At 37.7% G+C, this 18,894-nt stretch overlaps 1 protein-coding gene across 4 annotated transcripts in view; it reads right to left on the reverse strand.

Annotated features, from left to right (window-relative positions):
* Positions 1–6,732: 6,732 nt before the first annotated feature.
* The window catches only part of ADAM23 (ADAM metallopeptidase domain 23), a 90,436-nt gene continuing 78,274 nt past the window's right edge, over positions 6,733–18,894 (reverse strand). For 2 of the 4 annotated variants that reach the window (XM_042444884.1, XM_042444883.1), the window contains one exon: positions 6,733–10,352. In XM_042444884.1, the coding sequence (XP_042300818.1) occupies positions 10,063–10,352 (290 nt within the window). In that variant the 3' untranslated portion in view covers positions 6,733–10,062. The remainder of the gene's footprint in view (positions 10,353–18,894) is intronic. The other 2 variants (XM_042444886.1, XM_042444887.1) reach the window with 1 other exon arrangement.

An 18,894-nucleotide genomic window follows, 5' to 3' on the forward strand; every position in this document is an offset into this window, starting at 1 on the left:
GGGTCCCACAGGGCTCTGTCCTGGGCCCAGTGCTATTCAACATCTTTATCAATGACTTGGAGGACAGAATTGGGAGCATACTTATCAAATTTGCAGATGACACAAAATTAGTAGGAATAGCTAATACCCCAGAGGACAGGATCAAAATTCAAAATGACTAGAAAGCTGGACCAAAGCTAACAAAATGAATTTCAACACGGAGAAATGCAAGGTACTGCACTTAGGGCGGGAAAATGAAATGCACGGATATAGGATGGGGGACACCTGGCTGAATGAAACTGCATGTGAAAGAGATCTAGGAGTCCTAGCAGACCGCAAGTTGAACATGAGTCAACAGTGTGATGCAGCAGCTAAAAAGGCCAATGCAATTTTAGGCTGCATCAATAAAAGTATAGTATCTAGAACAAGAGAAGTAATAGTGCCACTTTATTCTGCTCTGGTCAGGCCCCACCTGGAATATTGTGTCCAGTTCTGGGCACCACAATTCAAAAAGGACATTTAGAAACTGGAGCATGTCCAAAGGAGGGCGACTGAAATGGTGAAGGGTCTGGAAACCATGCCCTGAGAAACGACTTAGGGAGCTGGGGATGTTTAGCCTGGAGAAGAGAAGGTTAAGAGGTGATATGCTAGTCCTGTTTAAATATTTGAAGGGATATCATATTGAGGAGGGAGCAAGCTTGTTTTCTGCTGCTCCAGAGACTAGGACCCAGAGCAATGGATGGATGCAAGCTACAGGAAAAGAACATTAGGAAGAACTTCCTGACAGTAAAGGCTGTTTGATAGTTGAACACACTCCCTCTGTCTTTGGAGGTCTTTAAGCAGAGGCTGGATGGCCATCTGTCAGGGATGCTTTGATTGAGATTTCCTGCATGGCAGAATGGGGTTGGACTGGATGGCCCTTGTGGTCTCTTTCAACTCTATGATTCTATGAAGTCCCCTCCCGTTCTGTACCCATCCACTAGGGCAATAAGTCCAAGAGAACTCAGTGTAGCTTATTTCTGTGTAGGCATAAGATTGTGAACTAAGGATGCTTGCTATATAGTTGAATAATCACATCTCAAAAATGTTGCTTCAATGCTTGAAGACATGACTTTACAAGACTTTTTTATATGTAAGTTTATACTTCATATTTCAGATGGAGAAGACTTTGGATTGGTCTTCAACTCTTACAATGAGGCAAAGGGAGGAGAGTCATGTTAGGCCATTACACCTGAACTATGGAGCAGGGTTTTTTTTATTGCATTATGGTCAGTGTTCTGTTTGTGACATACACCAATGTAAGTCCATCTGATGGCTCTGCATGTCCTCTTTTATTCCTCCAGTTATTGCAGAGATTTGTATTATCTTCCACTCTAGTCTACAATGATCAAAGATCCCCAGGCCAGAAATCACTATTTTCTGCAATAACCTCGTGGATATCCAATCTGTGACTGGTGAAGAGTTGGGTAGAGAGAGACTGGAGAAGTATTTGATTATGTCTCACAGCCAGATGCAGACTGGTATCATCTGCCAAGACCCAAGCAGATCTCCGAAGATGATGCTATCAGTCTGGGGGTTGTGAATGACAAACCATATTGGAGTTCCACTTGCAGAACTCTTTGGCTATTCTGGGCAATGTTGGATCTTGGTCTAGAGGAATCAATCAGTTTATCCTTGTCTTGGTACACTGGACTGCATTGATTCTACAGAATAATTTAGAGGCTGTGTGCCAACAGCAGACCAAGACTCTACCATTGTTGTCATGTACCCTCCTGGCAAGTTAGCACAGACACATATATAGGGAAATGCAGTGAGCTGGAGGGATGGATTGCAGATTGCTCTCTGCTCAGCGAGTCACAGAGACTGGAGTGAACAGATTTTCCGAGCTGAATGGTACAAAAGGTGCCCCTTTGGCACTCAGCAGCACAGAAAATCACTGAGAAAAGTAGACCTGTGGAAAGACTGGTGGACCTCCATATCTGGCTGAAAGTTTCCCATTGTGGCATCCAAAAGCAAGCATGGAACATCTGTCCTGCTGCACTGTTACTATACACAACAACGCAGCTATATACTGCTTACAAGACTTCTGGCTCCTTTTCACCATTACCACCACCACCCTCCTCTATCCATTTGATTCCAAAAAGGCCTTGAACTGCCCCTGATAATGACAGCTCCTGCCACTATTAATGTACACTGTTATGTTGGTGCATCATGCTGATGACATGGGCCCAACAATATTATTCAGTATGTGAGGCTGAATCAAGGAACCAATCCTTGTATCAAATTATATAGACAATGGTTCTCATCCAGTAACTCAAAGGAGAGGGAAAAAAAACCTTTTATCAAGATAGCATGACCAGGTCTTTACTATTATTTTTTAGTGGGATGCATTACAATTCTTGCGGGGCTTAGCTGATTATTTCCAGATATAATTTCTTGACAGATATGGGGAAATGCTCCAAACATTAACACTTTACCCAACCTCAGACAAAACTGATTTAAAGGCTAAATGCACTAATCCTCTTTTCCATGATATGTAAAGTGACCATTCAGCACAAGTATACTAATCTGCAACCTCACATTTAATTTTTGTCTAGACACATATAAACCTGTCCAACATTATTGTTGTACTAATGGGAGAGATAGCTGACAGCATTCCCACGGTTAAATATAAACCATGCTCTGATTAATGGTTAATCAGGCTCCAGTGGTTCTGATAACAGTGCGCAATTTTATTGTTTAATGTCACAATGGCTGAATGTGGAACACACAAATTTAATCCAATGACAATGTAAGAAAAAAAGATATATATAGCATTGCAATGTTCCATGTTCAGAAAGTTTTTAATACTCATTACTGAGATGCAGAACAACGACAACTGAATTTCCATCCATCAGCAGCCAACAAGATATGAATGAGTATTAACTTTAAACAAAAATGAAATTGTCATATTGTGCACTTTAAAAAATAATTACAAATAAATTTAAAGGAAAATTAACAGTGAAAGCAACAATGTATATAAAATGATCAATAGCATCTTACATCAAAAATAAATTCAAGTATCATTTTGTAAAGTTCCTCAGACATTTGTCTTCGAATTTTTAGTTTGTGCAATACCTATCATTGCATAGTAAAGAAAACTTTGTATAATTCCAGTTCTATGTAATTTATTTTAACATGCACCTAGAATATATATTTTTATTAATCTGTGTAATGGCGATTTCCCCTTAGTAAAGAATTTGCTCAATTCAGTGGGATCATGCAGCATATCAACATAAGCTATATAAAATTTCCATACATTTTTCTGTCAAGATGATTTTTAAAAAATGGAACAAAACTATAGTGACTGAAATGGAAACATAACATTTATTTTGTCAGATACCATTAAGGTGACATTGATTGTGGTTTAAAAAAAGAAGAAGAAGAAGCGTGTGTTCTTTACAAAATGTGGAAAAAGAAGACTTATAAAATAAGTATCTGCCTTAACAGGTTTGATTATATTAACTCTAGTACCACAGAAAACATTATAATTCATTTCTGTGAGCTATGTGGTTGCGTGGTCATTTACATTCTATACAAATCTGTGTATTTTAAACATACATACACATAACAGAACAGCAGAGGAGAAATTTAAGCAAGAAATTATATTTCTTATGAAACTGCTAGTGTAACAAAAAGTTACACCAACTCTTACCATATGTACATAATTGGGGACCAGTGTGGTCTAATTAAAATATCACATCGCACATTTACAATGTTTTGTGAATTACTTCAAGATTTATTTATGTTAAATACAATAATCTGATTTTTGTAACCATATTCAATGGCATTGCCTATCGTGGTTACCATATCGCCCCCAGAACATAACCTAAAAGGAGACCTTAGCACCTATTTAGATGTAATTATCCCAAATATATTCAAATGCAAAATTGCTTTAAACAAAATAGTTCTATGAGACAATATCACGTAGTAATATCTGAAAAGGAGTTTAGCAAGCACATATATTTTATTTTTTGAGGCTCAGATCCATTTTGTTCCCATGAAGAAAGTAAAATACATTGTCTGTAAGATCAAAACTGTGTGTGTTAGAGCATTTTGAACCTACCTTCCATTTCATCATCTACTCATAATCTAATAACTTTTTACCAGTTAAGATGATTATGTGGGAACAGCCATCACCTGGACAGTTGTGCCTTGCCTTCAGAATATTATACAGCTATTGTCATGGGAAAGGATACTGTGATAATACACAACTGAGAAGATTAGCTTAAGGAAAGAAGCTATTTTAAAGAATTGATTCTTTATTACTGTAATCTCTATAGTTAAATGTAAAAACAGTGTCGACATAATTTAAAAAGCATAATACTATTATTAATAGACTGAAAACTCTTTTAATCGTAATATAGTTAATTCTTTTTTAAGGGGAGATTGTAATTTTATGTACAATATTGGATGTTTTAGTTGGTAGCCGCTTTGATTGTCTTGCTACAGAAAAGCAGGATATTCCGAATATGGAACAAACACAAGAAAAGAATTTCCCCTAAAATGCCAATGTGGCTCTCATATAGTATTGACCCTAAAAGAGAAACAACATGGCTAAGATATAAAGATCTAATTGATGAGGAAGGTAGAATAAAAACGTATGAAAGGTTAAAAGAGGAAAATTGGAATATAAGTTGGTTCTTCCACAGACAACTACACCAGAGATACCATACAGATAAAAAACAAAGTGGCTTTTCCAACTCTAACTCTGAAATGGAGGAAATTATATGGCAATCAGAACCAAAGACATTATCCAAAATATATAAGAAACTGTTAGAATGGTACACTGAAGATGAATTAATAAAAGATACCATGATTAAATGGGCACAGAATTGCAGGAGGGTGATAGAACTGGAACAATGGGAAATGGAACAAAAGAATGAAATATTCCCTCTTGCAAAATGTAAAAGAGAACTATTATAAGATCTTATACAGATGGCACCTAACACCAGATAAAATAACCAGGATATATAGGATGTGTATGAGAACCTGTTGGAAATGCCAAAAAGAGATAGGTACTTATTATCATCTCTGGTGATCTTGTGAAAGAGCAAAATCTTATTGGAAGCAGATACAAGTTGAAATGTACAATATTTTGGGGATTAAGTTAAAACTGAAAGCAGAAACAATGTTATTATGTATGTTGGAAGATAACGTAGAAATAAGGTTTGGTAAAATTGTTTTTTATATGTTAACAGCTGCCAGACTAGTATTTGCTAGATATTGGGAAATTGATAAAATAATAGAAATGGATGAATGGCGAATAAAGTTATATGACATGATGGAATCAGACTTATTGTCCTCTAAATTGAAAAATGAAGATAGCTCTACATGGAGGATAAGTTGGGATGAGGTTATGAGATATATGGAGGAAAAATGGGAGGAAATGGCAAATATGGCGTCAAAAGTAGTTTTACTTTTGGATTTCTTTAAAGTATTTGGAATAAACTAGAGCAGAGGTACGCAAAAGTACAAAGTACTTTTTTAGGTTACAAATCCTGGGAGATAGGAGGATACAATCAAGAAGATTTGGGGATGCAAAGTACAAGTAATTAGAGATTTGATTTCAAAGGGGCAACCCCTTTTGGTTATTATTATTAACCTTTATTTATAAAGCGCTGTAAATTTACACAGCGCTGTACATACAATCTTTTTAATTGGACGGTTTCCTGCCCTCAGGCTTACAATCTAACAAGACACGACACAAAGGGAGTGGTGGTGGGGAAGGGACCTCTCTAGTAGGATAATACATATAAAATACATAGCAATATAGGAAATGATTCAATAAAACAGGCAACAAGAGAACATCAAATAGCAAGTGACAATTATGCAATGCCTGGGAACGCTGCCCTGAACAGGATGGTCTTCAACTCCGTTTTGAAACTGGTTAAAGAAGTGATGGCTCTTGCTTGTGGGGGAAGAAGATTCCAGGAGTGAGGGGCAGCAAGTGAAAAGGGGCGAATCCGAGATGGGGCAGAGGAAATCCTGGGCTGGGACAGCAGACCTTGACTACCAGAATGGAGGGCCCTAGTGGGAAGGTGAGGAGAAATAAGGTCTGATAAGTAAGGAGGGGCCAGCCCATGGAGGGCTTTAAATGTCGACAGCAGGAGCTTATACTTAATATGGAAAGGGAGGGGGAGCCAGTGAAGGGATGCCAACAAAGGAGAGATATGGTCAGAGCAGTGGGCGGATGTGATAATGCGTGCAGCTGAATGCCGGACAGAAATTAAAGGACGAAGGTGAAAAAGAGGAAGCCCAGCCAGGAGGATGTTACAGTAATCAAGTCGTGAGACCACTAGGGCATGGACCAGGATCTTGGCAGTAGAGGCAGATGGATATGGTCGGATTTTGGCAATGTTGTATAAAAAGAATCTACAAGCCTTGGCTGTGGTCCGGATCTGAGGGATACACGACAGAGAAGAATCAAAGATAAAACCAAGACTGCGAGCTTGCTGGACTGGTTGAATAGAAATGTTGTCCACAGAGACAGAAAAGGAATGTTGAAGGGTGGGCTTAGGAGGAAAGACAAGAAGCTCCATCTTGGACATGTTGAGCTTCAAACGCCAATGGCGCATCCACTGCAAGACAGCTGTGAGACAAGACGAAACTTGCTGTTCAAGCCTTGGAGAAAGGTCAGGGGCAGAAAGATACAACTGGGTGTCATCGGCATACAGATGGTAGGAAAAACCAAAAGAGCTGATGAGTTTTCCTAAGGTCAGTGTGTAGAGAGAAACCAGAAGGGGACCCAGAACAGAGCCCTGGGGAACTCCAACAGATAAGGGAACAGGAGATGAAGTTTGACCACCTGCAAAGTATTTGAAGGATACTATTATACTAAAGAGGAATGAATACTGTATATCATATCATACTGTTTACATGTCTAAATGTCTCTTTAGTATATATTATCATCTGATAAAATAATTATTATTGTAATTTAAGTAAAGATTGATGCGTGGGAGGTAAAGACTTCTTTCAGGATTACAAGTGTCACAAGGAAAGAAAGATGATAGTTCCAGTTATTATGGGATAGGAAGTATGTTTAAAATAGACATAAGAATGTAAATATTGATATGATGGATAATGAAGGGATTATGGGGTTCTGAAAAATATGTAGATGTAAGAATATTATAAGACGTATAATGTAATGAGCAATAACCCCCCCCCCCCCAAAATAAAAAGCTCTTTGCCATTTGTCATGATTGAGTCTAATCTGGTGTTCCCACCTGTTGTTTTTGTTTTTTGTTTAATTTAGGGACAAGCCAGGGGCAGAAAATAAAAAAGTTGGAGAAAACTACGAAGTCATTGACAAAAGAAAATAGAGTGTTACTACTGTATCTTTAAATATGGACCATGTCAACAAAATCAAACACTTGTATGACTTACTTAAGGCCAGTACGGGAGAATAGTTCCAGCGATTTAGATGATGACTGACCTTGAGTAAAAAAGCTATTTTGGGGAAAAAGCCAAAGAAGCAAAGAAAAACATCCGGTTTTTATATTAACGTGTTTGGGTGGGAGGGTGTGATATGTGTTTAGTTTTTTTGGTTATTTATATGTTAAATGGAATTTTATATGTTATTCCTGTATGGGTTCAGCTGTGGCAAAAATGGCAAGTTGGTCCTCACCAAAAACATATAGATATGGAAGTTTTGTAACAGCTAGGATCCAATCACTGTTTAAATATTTGTCTGTTTAAAAATTAAATTTGTCTGTTTTAAAAAAAAAGCAGGATAGAAATAAAAGTTTTATTTATTATTTATTATTTATTGGCTAGGATTCAAGGTCTTTCTTTCGAAAGAATGGCTTTTTGTGCTACCTCCCAAACTGCTCCAAATCCTTAGAGAAGCTCTGGAATTGGTTTGGGTTTTTTGGGAGGGTAGGTGGCAGAAAAGGCTGCAGGAGAGAGGGGAAGACCGCTCTGTCATACTGGTCAGTCTGCCATCTGTGTGCCATTGGGCATTTTCTGTTTTTGTTTTTTAAAGATACTTCTGATTTACGTAATTGGAAAATAATGAAATATTTGCATCACTATACTTCAGATGTATTTTCCACAGAGTTAGTTGAATTATATTAATTGACATCAAAATATTTGTGATAAGGTCAAAAGCTTATTATTAGGAGTACTACCCCAAGTCAATTGTAACCTAGACATAGCTTCCACTGCTAATATTTACTGGACTTATGTTCTGCTGACTAGATGTAATGTACCTGAAAGGAATAGTAGTGGGCAACTTTGCTCTTTTTGAGGGTTGCACTCCCTCAAAGCTGATTGCTTAGAAAGTTTATCAATCAGTGGATGGGGACCAGAGGCAAAAGCATATCAACTCATCCCATTTATGTTTCTGCTACTCTTCTCTCTCGGTCACTTCTCTCCTCCCTTTTCTCTCATTCCTTTCCACTACATTGGCTTTATGGTCTTACAGAGACCAAAAACTGATCTGTTGTAGAAGGTTTCTGGAATTAGGTTTAGGGCTGCATGAGATCAGGCCAAGAGATAATGTGTCTGCCTTAATGCAGAATGACTTGTCACTAACACCATTTCCCACCAGGCATGGAAAACCTCTGAGTGCAATTGCTGGAGCTATACAGTGGGTTGTTGATTTGGACATCAGCATTAAGGCAATGCACAACCACTCTGCAAGAGAGTACCCATATGGACATGTTTTATTCATCATACAATTCAATGCAATATGCTGACAGAAGTCATCATTGCTGCTGTTCACATTTAAGCTAGATAAAGCCTAGATTGCCAAATTCATCAGGGCTCAGAATTAGAGAGGGCTAAGTAAGATAAAAATGTATATTTAAATACACTCTCATGTTTAAGCATGAAGAGGTGCTAACAGACAGATGAAGATATTCTCCTTATTTTGCTAAATAGACCGAGCCATGATAGTAACCACAAGTAGTTTAGGAAGTAACATTCGAGGCTGTGCTTTTAAAGATAAATACTATAGAAATAAATTCAGAGGGGAAGATTATTTAGATTTTACAAGTTAATCATAAAGAAAAAGGTGAACTTGAAGGGTGAGGGGGTGCTAGGGACTATAAAATAATACATGGGAAAGCCTTAACCTATTAAAAGCTCTCAGTATTTATGGGTATTTAAGGCTCATTTAGGCTTTTTTTCCTTTCATACAATGTGTTTAGAGAAAGGAAAACAGATGGTAAAATTAAAAAGTTAAAAGCTTGGCACTTTTGTGATTAATTTGAGAAGGTGTCAACTTCTTACAATATATACAAAATATCTGCATGATAGCAAATAATGCATTTGGAAAGAGGAAAACTCATTGCATACATATGCATTTACATAAGTTTTGGATGGTTTTTTGTCTTTTTTGGTTTCAAGCATACAAATTTTAAAAGCACGCCTGTTTTCTACTGGAATTCCCTGTGTCTGCATGTGGAATGCCTTTTTAGAGCAAGCCCCAAACCTCCACTATATACCATGCTATATAAAAAAAAGTTAAACAGAAAGCAAAATTTAAAGGAGATTGCATACAGAACAAAACCTTTAAATGAAGTGTTACACCAGACTAATAAGGAAGAATCTGAGAATGACAAAAATGTCTTGTTTTCAAACTGAAAACCATACATCATCATGGCATGATCTGCTTCACTCCAGAGAAGTTAGTCCAAAAATCAAATTAGGAATGATGACAACATTAGAAAAGGTGTTATAGAGCTCAAAGAATAATGTGTGTCGCACTGGTGGAATGTAATTTCTTAAGGACCCAGAATTAATTTTTCTATGTTATATTTTGTTTTTACTGTCTTCTTGGTATGAAGATTTTGCTTGGGGTCAGCTGGCTAGCTTGTTTGCTGTGTATATGCCATGCAGTTTACCGTTTCAAAAGTTAGCTTATCATGCCACTGCAGTCTGTCAGTAATATTAAAAGGACATGCGAACACAAGTTGTCATTTAAGAAACTCTTTACCTATTTGAATGTTTTGAAACAGTTCTCTTATTGCACTTGGTTTGTTTGTTCCATTCTTTGTTGTTGTTGTTTTAAAAAAGAAAAGTTAAGTCAAAATAGTTCATTTATAACGTTTGTCTTGTCTCTAACATCCTAAAAAAGAGAAATGAGTGGAGGGAGTTCGTGAACTTGAATCTCCAAAAAGTACAGCTTTCCTTCAGCCCTTTCATAAATATCTCAGCTTGCAATTTGTAGTTAATCATTTGCTTCAGTTTTCTTCTGCAGTGATGTACTTTTTGCACAGCTGCTACACAAATCCACCATATCCAAATTCCAGAGTTGAACAGAAAAGCTCTTCCAATGGCTTCCTTAGATACCTTGTTGATTTGGATCGTATCTTCTCTTTTTGACATTTCTTCCAGTTAAGGAAGAGACAAATAGTGAAAAGGGGAAAACAAGAAATATGTTAGTCATAACTGGAAACAAAAGTCCTATCATAATCACATTGTAGAAAGGGCTTACATTAAGACACTCCAGATTTTAACTTGAAATAAACCAATTAATAGCTTCAAATGAAGAGAGGGTTTTGATGCTTAGTTCTGATATAAACTCTTTATGATCCTTCCAAATATGAAACTGTCTGTAAAAAAACTTTTTTCTCTATTGTGTAATATTAATGAATGTTCACATAAAAAAATTTCCTACCATATCCAACCATCTGTGCTTCACTCATGCTAGAATGAAGCCAATGTGGGTTTATTTCATTACAAATCCATTTGTGTGTCCTTTGTTAGCCTTCACTACAACATGAAACAGAATATTTTCTATCTCCATACAGGAGATGTTGGGAAACTGCTTTTGAAGGAGAATGGACTCCAGCATGTGTTAGTTGTGCCGTTGCAATTTTGCAGCTGTCATTAGCAAACAAGAAGCTGTTTTCTAGAAATGTCCATTCTCCTGTCATACCAATATCCTATATAAATAAACAGCAAGACATTACAAGGCAACACAAAAACTGGATGCAACCTCCCCATAATCTGGCTTTATGTGGGGCATCAAGCAAGGGCTCATGCATTGAGTCTGAACACTGGGCGTGTGCATTGCTACCGCCACCAAATTGTCATGCAGTAAAACATAGAACAGAATTTCACAGATTCCCTATCATTACAGAACATAAAGCCTCGGGTCTTCTCTACTGCATGCTCCTGCAACTCCTGTTGCAGAATATAGGCTCCAAAAGTATTCCCCCCACCCTTGCCTTGAAACAGTTGTGGAGGAATACAAAAAGGATGTATCTTCAGGCTTTATTGTTTGTGCCACATTACCATCTTAAACATGCACTTTATGGATCAATGTTTTCAGATCTGTTTTACTGCAATCATCTTCATGAATTTTTGTACATGAAATATACCCTCTAATATATATGACTCACAGAGACTCAGTTATTTTGGTGTAATAATCTCACTACTGCTCAAACAGTAACAGCAGAACTGAATTTTTTACCCCATTAACACCATCAATGTTTTCTTCCTCTTTTTTGCCCTTAACCTCAGAACACCAACACATAAATTATCACTAGTTCCTGTTCCTGTGAATAGGTAAAAAAGTTTTTTTTTGAAAAAAGGTCTTGCATTTAGACCCTGTAGAGGGTTTTGTTTTTATTTTTTATTTTGGTTTTTGCATTTCATGGATTATTGGTCCCACTATCAACTACTGTTTTCACTATACTCATGTCTGTCACTCCAGAATTTAATATAAACAATGGAGAATCAGATTAAACAAAATGCTCTTGCTGTCTTTTCATACCAGACAGTGCTTTTCATGCACGAAGAAAGCTTGAAGTCAATGCCAAAACCTATCGTTTCAATGATATAAAGGATTTAGTTCAAACTCAAATGCCATAATTTCACCACAGAATTAATCTCCACTTTACCAAGCATTACAGTCTTTTCCTATGTGTCATATTGTCTCACGATTAGGAAGGATACATCTCCACTAATCTCATCTCCCAAGTCTTTAAATACAGCATTGGAGGATCAGGCAAAGACACTAATAAATTGTATGATGACACAGGCAACAGTACTTGCTGTGCATGTTGGAAGGAGACAAATTTATTGCACGGCTCATAGCTGCCAAAATATGAAACAAAGATCGTGATCATCCTTTACTAGAAAATTAATGGCTTATTTAGATGAGGAGAGACCACCATAAGCAAAAAAGTGATCTGAAATACAGAGGATATGATTGAGTCTTTCACACACTCAACATTTTACTGATGTAAAATCAGCACACACATGCCCAATGTATTTCCCATTAACTGACATTTTATGAAAGCTATGATAATTATGTTAATAGTAAATAATCCATCCAGACAGTATTCATCTAGGATACCTAGCTAGAGAAACTATGGCCTGTTAACGACTGCCAGAATAAAGCTGCTTTGGGTCTCTTTGGAGGTATGCTGTTTAAATGATGCATGCATCCTAAGAATCCAGAAGCTGCACTAAAGCTGCACTCCAGTGTTTAGGAATGGAGTGTGGCTTTGGCGCGACCTCCAGACTCGTAGGACCCATACATCATTTAAACAGCATACCTCCAAAGAGACCCGAAGCAGCTTTATTTTGGCAGTCTGTAACAGGCCTATGTTTTGTGGTAAATGCACAAGCTGTGGTTGTTCATTATGGTGAAAGCTTTAATATGTGGCTCCAAAGAAACAGTTTTCTATCAATTCTGACAGCTGCAAAGACAGTTAGCATTATGAGAACAAGCAGGCAGCAGGGGCTGTCTACTTGTGTTCCTTCTTCTCCAGTTTGCAACAAATGACGGTTTAAGCAAAACCTAATTTGCCTGCAAACAAAGATTTCTAAGCACAATCTGACCACAGTTTTAAAACTATAATCTGTTCAAACTATCCTTTCACAGTTTCAGATAAAGTAGCAATCGTTGCTTTAGTACAGACCAGGAACAGAGAGCTAAGTTTTCTCTCTGCCATGCAAAGAAAGTCAAGAGAGGAAGTAGGTAAGACTTAGGTTCTTCACTTGTTTTCATGTTGACAAAATTTGGTTTGATGTTGCATGTGAATGCAGCTGTACAAGTACCTCCTGAAAATCAGTCCTCGACTTCCATCCCTTTGTCTTCTGCCATATCAGTCCATCTGGATAATCCTATCTTTTCCTCTTCATTAAACTATTTCCTTCCTGTTAGTTCCGTCTAGGTGACTGACTGGCTTAAGGTGTATAACAGAGGTTAACTAGGCAGGCAAGTAGGTATAGATGATATAGTGTGATGGTACCTTGGTTTTATTGTGCCATCTAACTTGGTTTTCAAGTGGCCATCTCTCAGGATAATACCACAATGTGCTGTTACCTGCCATGACAACATCCTATGGAATCCTGGAATTTGCAGTTTAGAGAAAGTAACTATAATTATCAGACAGAGTTTTTAAGCCTCACAACAAAGCCCAGAAATCAAAAAGAGGCAGCCATAGCAGTAAAAGTGGAACAATAGTGTCCTCAGTCTCCATTCAATTTCTGCCTAACAATATCCTTCAATTGTTTCACAGGTTTAAAAAGTGGAACAATTCAAAAGGACAGAAAAGTAAAGAGAATAATTAAAACAGATTTAAATGGTGCCTTTTGGAAATAACAGACAAGACACAGGATTTAAAACAAGTATGGGCACCTGTAATCCTCTAGATGTTTTTGGACTAGAACTCCCATCTGCCCAACTCAACACAGAAAGACTATAAGAGCAGCCACCTAAAAACATCTCAAGATCACAGCTGTCCACCAGAGATTCAGAGAGTTACAGGGAACAACTGTGAAGAATTGGAGTGATGTCGTTTCCAACATGAAGAAAAAGGCACTTCACCAGGAGAACTTTGAATTGACTAAAGAGAGAAGATGGTAAGGTGGAAGTTACAGTGATTGAGGTTAGAGCTAACCTCATATCTCCTTTGTTCACTATGGTGAAACATTTCAGAACAAGATATACAAAATAAAGAATTAATACAGAAAGGAAGAATGGGAGGGAGAACAATATGGGGTGGAAAGATTGAAAATATGTTCTTCTGCACATCCTGAAAACATTTGGAGAGTGTTCAGAGATAACTCTGGCCTGATTACCAAGTCATGAGTAGAGGAGTAGAAGTGCCATGCAGCCTTCTCCAGTCCTCCCCTCCCCATGTTCCCTTCCTTGTAAAAAATGGCACGGAATTTCCTGGTTAGGGATCAATGTGGCAACCTGGGACGACAATACTATATTCAACCTTAATCAGGAAAGGAAGGGGTGGAAGACATAAGTGCAAGGATGAAGGACCTGTGAGTCAATGCTTAATCATCAGAAAGTGCTGTTGACAATTGGGCACTGTCTTTGATATCAATATACATGAAATGCTGCAGCAAATCTAGATGGAAAAGTTTATAAAACAGAAATAAGAGATTAAACTAAAACCGAGAAATTTAAGGAGAGGGGGGAAATGAGATTTTTAAATCATCAAGATTTCTAGCACATAAAAATGTAAGTAAAAGATGGCATCACAGTACAGAGATAGAAATCCTGTAGCACTGCCAGATACAAAAAATAAAGTAACACTTATGATTTGGTTTACATATATTTCCCATTGCAGACTGCAAGAAAGAAATTACTGGAAAAAATAATTTACTTATTCCATCATGCACACTGTCAAAGCAAATATCTCCAACAATCTATACTATGTATAATATGTATTTTTAAAACAACAGAATATTTTTAAACATGAATGCATTTCATATTATTTATGGGCACACATATGAAATGAACTTGGGTTGTAATGGAGAGAAATCCATTGGATTTCTGCACAGTGCAAGGAGCACTAACAGTGTTATTTTCCATTATGAAATAGGGTGTGATGAAACATTTGTTATCAGCAAAAGCTTGATATTTTCACTACTTTTCTTAAGCCATGCCAGATCACATAGAAATCTAGTCATGGACTATTTAGAAAAGTTACATAGCATGGCCATTTAAATGAAACTTTCCTAGAAAACTGTTTCCTGAAAATAATTCTAAATCATCACAAGAGTACTTGCTGTATTAAAAATAACCTCAAAAAATTGTTCTTGTTGTTAACTGTCTTTGAGTCGATCCCGACTCATAGCAACACTGTGGATGAGACATCCCCAAGACTCCCTGTCCTCTATTGCGCTGCTTAGGTCTTGAAAATTCATTCCAGTGACCTTCCTGATAAAGTATCCATTTGGCATTTGGTCTTCCTCTTTTTATATGCTTCCAAATTTCCTAGCATTACTATCTTTTCTAATGATTCATGCCTTCTCATGATGTGGTCGAAGTATGACAATCTCAATTTAATCATCTTTCCAGGGAGATTTCAGGCTTGATTTGTTCAAGGACCCATTTTTCCCTTTTTGTCTGTCCACAGTATCCTCAGCACTCTTCTCCAGCAACGATATCAATACAAACTTTAAATCCAAACATTTTTAAAACATACTGGTTTAGATCTCGTTTCCTCACTGCTGTCCACCGAAAGCCAATCTTTTCTTAAACCCAGTTTTCACCCATTTCTCTCTCCCACTGGTGGCCTCTGCGTGTCATTTTCAAGCCATCTGGAAGGGGTACCCACCTCACACCAGTTTGCCAGAGAAGAACAGGGGCTGAAATCCCTGCTCTGTGAGCAGCCTCCTGCTTGCACAAGCCTAGATCCAAATTCAAGTAAAGCTCAGAACCATCAGTATAATGGTGACCATCTAGGATGCCAGAGTGAAAATTGGATACAGCCCCTATACATTTAACTATTGATGAGGGAATTTAAGCAAGTGCTTCTTGTCATGCAACCAGGTAATCTGATGAAATGCCCTCATCTCCATTCCATTAAAAGTACAATAGCTACCTCCAGTTCTCACACTGGCAACCCTATGCCCACCTGAAATATTTCCCAATTTCATTGGAATTATTTCTTAAAACTACAGTGCCTTAGGAGATTACCAGTTGGGGTGGAAACACCAGGAGTAAAAGGCATACTCCTGGCATAATAGTGTAATCGCACTGAAAGATTTTCAGACGTCACGCTCATTCAGGACTTATCCCATGATGATACAGGAATGCTCCAGGAACAAACCATTCATGGGGAAGTCCCAGGAATAGTTTAGTTGCATGAGCATTCCTGGATCTCTACAGGATAAGTCCTGGATGAGTGTGATGTGTCTGAAAATCTTCAGCACCATCATGCAATTATGCTGGGAGTATGCCTTTCACTTTCAGTTTCTCCCCCGGTCTGATAATCTCTTTAGGCATATAAAGTCTCTTACTGTATTGCTACTTCTTTAGAATTAAACTGTAATCTTAAACTAAATGTTTGGTTTACAGGTCCTCAGTATCAGTTTCCTGGTTTGAATACAGCTCAAAAATAGAATGGAATAAGTTATCATTGGGACACAACTTGTTTTTGGTTGACTTTTTTGAAAAAATCCTATAAGATATAATGAACGTTCTAACTCTTCTATTAAGCCTCATTCTCTCTCTCTCTCTCTCTCTCTCTCGCACACACACACACTAAAGAAAGCAGCAAAATACAAGAGGGCCTACCTGAGCTAGGCCTCTTTCATAAAGTGACAATTTCTTTTCAGTTTTACTCCAAAGAAACATGCACTTCAAGCTGTGAGCTAGGCGAGGCCATTATATTTGAGTTTCTGCTACAGAATAAAACACTTTCCTTTCTTTCTTTTTTAAAAAAGAGAGAACTCTCAGGCTGCTTGCTGTGAATGGCTATCCACAGAGGAATACTAAATCATTTTTATGACATATCATTTACTTGGGAATGACACACAGGATGCAAATTACCACCTACAAGGAAGCATTAATGCACAATATTATGCCACAGTGTGCTGGTTAAAACGGATTGGATCTGGAGTGGCAGTGGGAGTGCCAGCTGAGCTGAGTACCACTCAGCACATGCTAGCTATTAGCAAGGAGGGAGCAATGGTTTCCCAATCCCTCTCCAGAGCAGGGCATAAGTGTCTGCAAAAGAAAATGGGAAAATCAACAAAAGCAGTTCTAGTACTAATCTGCCAGTAGAAATGCTCTGCTGGATCAAAAACCTTCTACGGTTTCAAAAATGACAACATCTGAATACAAACCTTTGTGTGTACACAAAATTTGTTTTGCAAAAAAAAATAATGAATTAAGTTTTTCATAGATAGATATTTTTTAAAGAATATAGCTCTGTACTAACAATAAAGTCTTAAGTCACTGCAGCAATTATAGTAGTTATGTGAGGACACTGGAATATCTGTGAACAATATTTAATGCTTCACAGGTGATTCAGAATGGAGAAAAGCTGCTGATTAATGGAACAGTCTCTTTCAGAAAAAAAGTATAGTCTTTGAATGAACATTTTTAAACACCTAAACCAGGCAGGGGCAGGGTGTGCCGCAGGTGCCATTTCTATGTTCCTTGGACTCCCATACTATCCCAGAGCCCCTTTCCAAAAATGTGTTTTTCACACACAAAAAAGGAGAGTAAATTGCTACCCTTGGAAGCCTCCAGGCTGCAGATTCAATTAATGGGGGGGGGGGCCCTGTATTTAAAACTGGATGTGGATTGCAGTCACTTCTAATTGCACACTTTGCCATTTTTGGTGCATCATGAAGCCTTCAAACCCACCAAAGTTGCCCACCTCTGAGAAGTGTCAATAAATCACTGTTAACAGTTAATAATAAATCACTGTTAACACTGTTAAAACACTAACATTGTTAACTCCAAACCAAGTATAGTAGCAGTAGTTGGCACACTCAAGGGGTTATATCCATTTGCATCATTTGAACAGTGCAACAGGAACTACTGGCAGATGACATTCTCCCTTCCTCCTTCTGTCTCTTGCACACACTTTCAAAATCTATTCTAGAGCCTGGGGTCAGATAGATCGGATGAGTGCACTAGGTCTCCCTCAGGACTTCTCCTGTGCTCTATCTGATCCCAGGCTCTCAAAACTGATCCCCTGCTCTCTGCTCCTTTTTCTTTTGATATTTACGCATGTAATGTAGGCATACCACAGTTATATTGTGTTTTCCTTTTTCTTTTGATATTTAGTGTGTTCTTCTTTGCTTATGGCATATGTGAGTGTGTTTCTCTGATCAACACCAGTTTTCTTTCAGTGAAATAGATGTTGCAGCAAAAACGGAGTTCAAAATAGTGCCTTATGTTTTAGAATCCAGAGTCCATCTCCTCTGTGTATTATGGTTATGCTCAACAATTTCTTTTAGCATTACCATCCTCCTTCTAGAAACTAGGGGTTTGTGAACAATTTATCAAATCCAGGTTCTTCCTTCTCCCCTGCCCAGATAATCTATGTAGTGTGAATAACCTCTGCTGCGAACCAAGAAAACTGGAATGGCTGAGACCAAGTGAAAGTTGCAAGGAGAGTTACAACTTAAAGCATTTTCCCTAGCTCTAGGGTGATAGTGAACAGGCATTTCATTTGTTCATGGAAAGAAAAAAGAACTTCAAAATTTTTCTCTTTGTTGGAGTTTGCACACATTTTCCAATTCCCACATTTCAAGACTTTCCCCAGAAACGTGATTTACACACAGAATTGTTTCCCCCACAAATACATTATTTTTGCACAAACAAAATATTTTAAAATTCGAAAAATTAGAAATATCTCACAGTGATTCTTCACATTCCTAATGGAGCTTACTAATAAGTAAAGTCCACTGAATTCAGCAGAATTTACTCCAATGTGAAGTTGAAGGCTTTTATGGCCGGCATCCATAGTTTTTTGTTGTTTTTTCAGGCTATGCAGCCCTGTTCTAGAGTAGGTTATTCCTGTTGTTTCACCAGCATCAGGAATAAACTCTTGTAGAACATGGCCACATAGCCCAAAAAAAACCAACAAAGAATTTACTCCCATGTAAACTTGTATTAAAGGAAAGATGTGGGGACAAATGAGAGCAAGAACCGAT

Source organism: Sceloporus undulatus, chromosome 1 (genome assembly GCF_019175285.1).
Source record: "Sceloporus undulatus isolate JIND9_A2432 ecotype Alabama chromosome 1, SceUnd_v1.1, whole genome shotgun sequence".
In the NCBI taxonomy this organism is placed as follows: domain Eukaryota; kingdom Metazoa; phylum Chordata; class Lepidosauria; order Squamata; family Phrynosomatidae; genus Sceloporus; species Sceloporus undulatus.